This window comes from Bactrocera latifrons, unplaced genomic scaffold (genome assembly GCF_001853355.1).
Source record: "Bactrocera latifrons isolate USDA-ARS-PBARC rearing strain unplaced genomic scaffold, ASM185335v1 scaffold_1203, whole genome shotgun sequence".
NCBI classification, from domain to species: Eukaryota; Metazoa; Arthropoda; class Insecta; order Diptera; family Tephritidae; genus Bactrocera; species Bactrocera latifrons.
In genome coordinates, this window is record NW_017534635.1 from 35964 (window position 1) to 42692 (window position 6729).

General features: G+C 35.2%; 1 protein-coding gene across 1 annotated transcript; it reads right to left on the minus strand.

Moving 5' to 3' along the window:
* Positions 1-6176: 6176 nt before the first annotated feature.
* On the minus strand, positions 6177-6668 carry LOC108978381 (the record flags this gene model as incomplete). The annotated part of the gene is given in 4 exon segments (XM_018948633.1): positions 6177-6245; positions 6334-6434; positions 6437-6519; positions 6579-6668. Coding segments are annotated over 4 exon segments (343 nt in total), but the record flags the coding sequence as incomplete, so codon positions are not given.
* Positions 6669-6729: the final 61 nt, after the last annotated feature.

Sequence of the window (6729 nt, forward strand, 5' to 3'; positions counted from 1 at the left end):
CCCAGGGGCCATAGTAAACGCGAATTTTAGTTTAACAAATTAAGAAATTAAGTGATTGAAAAGATATAAAACGATAAAAAATTAATTCACAAACAAAGCACGAGCGTAATATAAACGCAGAACAAACCGTTATACCGTTTTAACAAACTCAATAAGCAACCGGTTACGATGACAGTTCGACGGTGAATGTTTATAAAATATAAAATAAAGCTTTATACCAAAAATATAACGTTAATATAATAAATATCATACATAAATGTTGTCAAAAATTTGTAAGAAAGAAAATTCAGTTTGTAATGTATATATGTACATATATACAAATGTTAATATTTAAAAGCTAATCTAAAACAACTACCAAAAATTTTTAAAATGATTGCAAGAAGGAAAAATCAGATTGTAATGTATATATAAATGGTAATATTTAGAAGCTAACCCTAAATAATTACTGAAAATTTGTAAAGAAAATAGAAATGAAAAATATAACTGTTATGTATTAACTGTAAACTTCAAAAAAAAATTAAATAAGAAGAAATAAAATAAAAATTTCTATTGTTTTACTTAAAGAAAAATGACTGATACGATATGCAGTACTAACCAATGAATAACAAAACAAAAAACACTTAGCTGGTGGCGCGATGACCATTGCACCAGTTTTCTGTGCACATCAATAACCAAACAAATAACACATCGGTTTATTTAAACCCGTAGGTGACCATAACAATAACGAAAGAAACTATTTTCAGTAAAAGATGGTTAATAGCCCTGACAGACAAGCAAAATTAATGCGCATTAAGACTCGCTAATACGCATTGAAATTTTATGGTGACAGACGGCAGAATTGTGCATTTAGACATCTGATTATGAAATGTGTTTATTTATTAAAAAAAAGTGAAATAAAAATGGATAAGAGAAAATTATTAATGACAATTTTAGTATTTTTTGAAAATCAATATAAATTTAACGAAAAAAGTGTAAAGTAAAGTGCAGTTAAAAGCAATGCTTGATTGTAACTCGAAAAAAAGTGTGCGAAAAAATTAAGAACATTGGAAAAATGGTTAGCAAACTGTGCGTTGTTTATTTTCTGCTATCTAAAAATATTCAAATTTATTTTTGTTAATGGCACGATGCCGATTACTTTGGCGGAGGGTTAAAAAACCGAATTTCCGTAGAAATGAGGTATGTACGGATATCCAAAATATAAAAATAACTAATTTTTTTTTAAATATTCACGTTTAAAAATTCAAAAATTTGCACTAAGAACATGTTATTTCTCTATGTTTCACTAAACTTTTCCACATTTTTTATATGTATATTTAAATATACACTGTAAGCATTGAAATAAGCTCACATTTCACATTTATTTTGTAATTTTTCAGCTAAATTTAGTAATTTAAAAATCACTTATCAAATTTATGGCTTATAAGCACACAGCGTTTTCTTTGTCTGTACTTTCGAGTGATTCTTTTTTCTTTATTAACTATAAAAAAACGATTAAGATTTTTCAAGCTAAAATTGAATATGTGAACACTTTTCCATATACATACACATATGAATATATAAATAATATTTAATTTATATTTAATAAACACAGGTAAGTAAAATCGTGTGATAATATTATATATGTATATGACTGCAATATAACGTTTTTATATACATATTGCAATTTTATATTATCATTCTCCTTCTGCGTCGGCGGTCTTCAGCCGCGCTCTAAAAAAATAACCCTGGCCGAGCGAATACCCGAGATGACTGAAGTACTTTCGCATAGTACTCCTTTCTGAGTTAAAAATACAAAAATATACTTCGTTTTTATTATAAAGTGGTTAAAATTTTTGGTTATCATGCACTCATATTGAAACAAAATTTGAGTTTTCGTAGTGTACCGTATGCTTTACACTTCATTATGTATTGTTACTTATATTATTATTTTTATACATTATATGTATTGTACTGTATACTTTACACTTTATTACGTAATATTATTATATAATATTACTTATTAACTTAATAAATTTAAAAAAGAAAATATCCATATGCATGGATAGACGCATTTTTACGAAAAAGAATTCCTCGCGAATTGCCTTATCATCACATGGCAGCGCTCCATTTCGCCGTAATTTTTGGTAAACAAATAAGCTTGAAAGGAGTGTAAAATGTAATTTTTAAAATAAAGATTTTTTAGGTAAAAAACTTACTAAAAGTGTAAAATTTGGACGTATTTAAAAGTTTATAGTGTAATTTAATTAATTTGAAGTGAAAAATGTGAATAAAGTGTGTTGAATGTGGTGAAATAGCCTCTTGAAATGTTCGAATTTTTGAACTTTAAGGTCGAATATCTCGTAAACTAAGCGTTTGCGGTACCTATAACCTTATATATATTTTTTAATCAGGAAGTACCTTCAAATCGACGCGCCAAAGAAATCGGAATTGTGCCTTGTTAATATACTTGCACATAATTTAATTAGCAATATAAAAACCGCTTGCCTCTGATTTGACATCTCTCAATACCACTGTCGTCTGGCAGGGCTATAACCAAACAAATAGAGAAATAAACGGACGCTGTTAGCCGATGAGTAACATATGCAGTTTTCGAAAATAGTTTGCAAATTAGAGCAAGGAAATATACAGTATTGGACAAAACTGAAGCACACCCTACTAAATAAACGTAAAATTTTGACGTTTTTCAATGAGTTGCTTATTAATTTGTGACATACAGTGATTACGTCTGCAAATCTATAACATCAACTCCGTAACTTCCCAACCATGTTTTGCAAGGCCTAAAGTTATGCATAATATCATTGTCCTGCTGGAACCACCACTATAGTGGGATATCTTTTTCAGCATATGGTAGTATTCCGTTTTTTAAAATGTCGGTGTAAACAAACCGGTCGTTTATTCCATTTAATATATGAATAGGTCCAGTCCCATGAACAGAGAACGATCTCCAGACCATAACATATTTAATGGTCGCAAAATAATACTTAGATTTGAGTCCATGTCTTTTCGGCCTTCTCACATATCTTATGCCATCCTAATCTTTCATATTATGTTTCGATTCGTCTGAGGATAAAATTCCTGAATGCTCCAATCGAGATGAGCTGTCGCAAATATGAGTTTGGCCTTTAAATTCTTTTGCTCAAGTAAAAAGCTTTATAGCTGGACGCCAACAGAAAAACCCGGCCTCAACAGCTCGTCTTCTAGTTGTTCGTGCATTAACTGGTAAAAAAAAGTATTTCTGTATTTCATTGCAAAAGACTGTGGGATAAATTTGGGTAACCTTTTTATCAATGAATCGTTTCTTTATCTAGTTTTCCGCTATCTTCCTCAGCTGTGCCGAGAAAGTTCATTGCTAGTTTGCTGGAATTTATTTATTAATCGGGGCCACCACTGATCTATTCACCGAATAATTTTAACTAATTTTATGTTGAGATAAACAGTTTGCCAATCACTTACTATTTTATTTGTAAAGTCGGCTGAATAAGTATTTTCGGGTAATTTTTATTCTTAAACTCTAAATTGCAACTGAACAGTTACGACGTCAAAAATCTCTTTTCAAAATATAATATCTCAATAATATTTGTAACGGTTTATTGTTAACGCCTTCAACGAACAACTTACTTTTCAGTAGCGTGGAACTATTTTTCCTAACAAATACTAGGAGGTAGTTTAGTTTTGTCCACTTTGCATTTGTGTTGTAATGATGAGTCCGTCAATGTTATGGAGATATTCTCGAGTTTTTTTCTGCTTGTAATAAGCACTGCTTCCGTTTTTTGTTCCGCGTGTTGGAGTTTCGAGCTATATAGCCAGTGCTTTATTTTAGGTATCGTCTCACTACATATCCTCTGATTTTGGTGGAGTTCTGTGGCTACTATGGTTACCGCTATATAATCGGCGTATTCGATAATCTGTACTTCTTTGGGCAGCGGGAGGCGTAGTATCCCATCATACAGGACAGTCCATAAGAGTGGACCCAGTACGGAACCTTGTGGCACACCACCAGTTACCGTGTATTCTTTTGGACCTTCGTCTGTATTGTAGAGCAACAGCCTTTCGGACAAATAGCTCTGTATGATACTCAGCAGGTACGTTGGAGTTTTTTTCGCCTGTAACGCACGCAGTACGTGGGGCCAGTGAGCTGAATTAAATGCATTTTTTACATCGAGAGATATGACCGCGCAGTATTCTTTATTGCCATACATCCATCTTTCTACTTCTATGGCATTTTCCGCGATACCTGTGAGCTTCTTAATTGCGTCAAGAGTTGAGCGTGTTATGCGGAAGCCGTACTGGTTATTTGATAAACTGCAGGCCTCCCCTTCTAGGTAGCTTTCTAGTCGAACACAGATAATCTACTCCAGCATTTTTCCCATTGTGTCGATCACGCATAGAGGGCGGTAAGACCTTGGTTCCCCTGCTGGTTTGTTTGCCTTCTGCAATAGCATTAGGCGTTGCCTTTTCCATATTTTGGGGAAGATCCCCTCTCTTAGGCATCGCGCAGAGCTCCACAAATTGTTTGGTTTTGGATTTGACTGCAATCTTCAGGACCTTGTTCGGGATTCCATCCAGGCCTGGTGCTTTTGAATTGCCAAACCGTTCAGCAGCTTGTAGCACTTCGAGATCACTTACTGGCGCTGCATTTGTGGGCTCTGCTTTTTCGAGAAGTATACTTTCACCTTCCTGGCTTTGCTTAGGGAATAGCATTTCTACCACATTTTTTAGCAAAGAAGGACAGGTCGGAGCTTGCCCCTTGCTCCGTCCGATCTTTCTGTCGCGTAACATATTGAAGCAAAAATTTTGCTCGCCTTTATCGGTTTTTTCAGGTCCCTGCGCTTCTTTTTGAAAATGTCTCTCAGTCTCAAAAAATCTATGCTGCCTATGCTACGTTGGAACCGGCGCCTCGCTTTGTGGCACTCGCTTCTCAGTAAAGCGATTTCATGATTCCACCAGTATACCGGCTTTCTTTGTGTTGTTTGTTTCCTTTTGACCATAGCCGCATCGCAGGCTTTGGATATGTGGTCTACCAGAAGTTTGGCCTGGATATCTACGTCATTATCTTCCTTCAGGTTATCGTCCAGAATAAATTGGAAGAGTTCCTCATCAAGTGTTTCAATCCTCCACCCTTTGGACTGTACTCTTTGGCGACAGGTGGTTTTGCGTAGTCCTTGCGTGGGTTTGCTGATTTTTATTAATATAGCCAGGTGATCACTCTGAGTATATATGTCACACACCCGCCCGTCCGTTGATCGAATTAACGTTCTGCTAGCAAAAGATACGTCAATAATAGAGCCACGCCCATTCTTTTCAAAAGTGTTTTTTGTCCCTGTATTCAGTTGGACAACGTCTAACACAGCAAAGGCTTTAAGCAGTGCCCTTCCTGTTGGGTTAGTGACTTTGCTTCCGCATTCTATGGCCCAGGTATTGAAGTCCCCCGCATTTATATTTGGTGTAGTTGTGGTTGCATCTTTCACCAGCTCGTCAAGTATTTTTTCATATTCGTCAAGTGGGATACTTGGCGGTATGTAGCAGCTGTAGAAGTAGACCCCATATATTTTCGCTCTTGCGTAGTAGGCCTTTCCAGTCAGTGGTTTGTGTTGGAACGTTTTGTCTCCACACGCTCATATTTCCACCTTTTATGTGGTATCTGAGATCCACTTGTCAGTCGTTTTATTTGTATATTGTTCACAGATTATTGCTACTTGCTATTTCGATACTATATTCATAAACCCTTAGCCGCCTCACAGTGGTTCAGGTTTATTTGCAGGATCTTCACCTGGTATTTTTACTGCACGCTGCTATGTAGATGGGACATTTTCGGCTCCCTATAGGATTTCACAAAATGACCCTTCTCTCCGCACTTACTCCTGTCTTCCAGGTTGCTGCACACCTTCGCATTCGTCCATATTCGAGGCACCTGAAACACTTCTTCAGTTGAGCCTTTTTTCCTAATCCTACAGATTGTCCAGCCGATCCTGATCTTTTGGGCTTGTAGTAAGTATCTTGCTTCTTAATAAGTATTAAAAATCGATCCTTTGCAATAAAGTTCACAACGTATCTCACGACCATTACCAGACATTTTTTACTTGAGATATAAGTGGTTTCGTCAATGATTATTGAAAACTTACAGTTCTTTAACGTTGAAACAAGCTCGGATGTTGTTTTGCTAGCAATTTCCTTGGTTATGTTTGTTGCTTTAGTTCTGGCAATTTGCAAACGTTTGGTCACTTCAGAGTCCGGGCAACATTCAGCTAACAGAGCAGATAAAACATCCATTMATAAAAACGGCAAGTTGTGCGTTACAAGAAACATGACGAGCGTAAATTCTACATATTGAACCTTTTTGCTCATCTGCTCTTTTTCGGTATCCAAAAATTTCTCCATCGATAATTGACTCTTTTTGGCTTCCATATTTTGTACATGAGAAAAACAACTGGCGTGTCTGCGAGACCATTTTTGTTTTCCAGCCACGGGAACTTTTGAAGCCACTCAATTCTGAACTTTCTCGTTCTTTTGCTCTTTTTACTAAATAAACAAAACATTTTTAATAAAATTCTGGGATTGGCAAAATTCTAAACACATACGGCTCATTGTTATTTCCTTGTTCTTCTTCTTCAGTAAAGTTTTCTTCATTTTCCTTTTGTTTATCAATCCGTGACTTTTTTACTATAAATCTGAAATATAAGATTTTCAATTATTCCTTCTTATAATTATTAACATTAAAATTAGCTTACC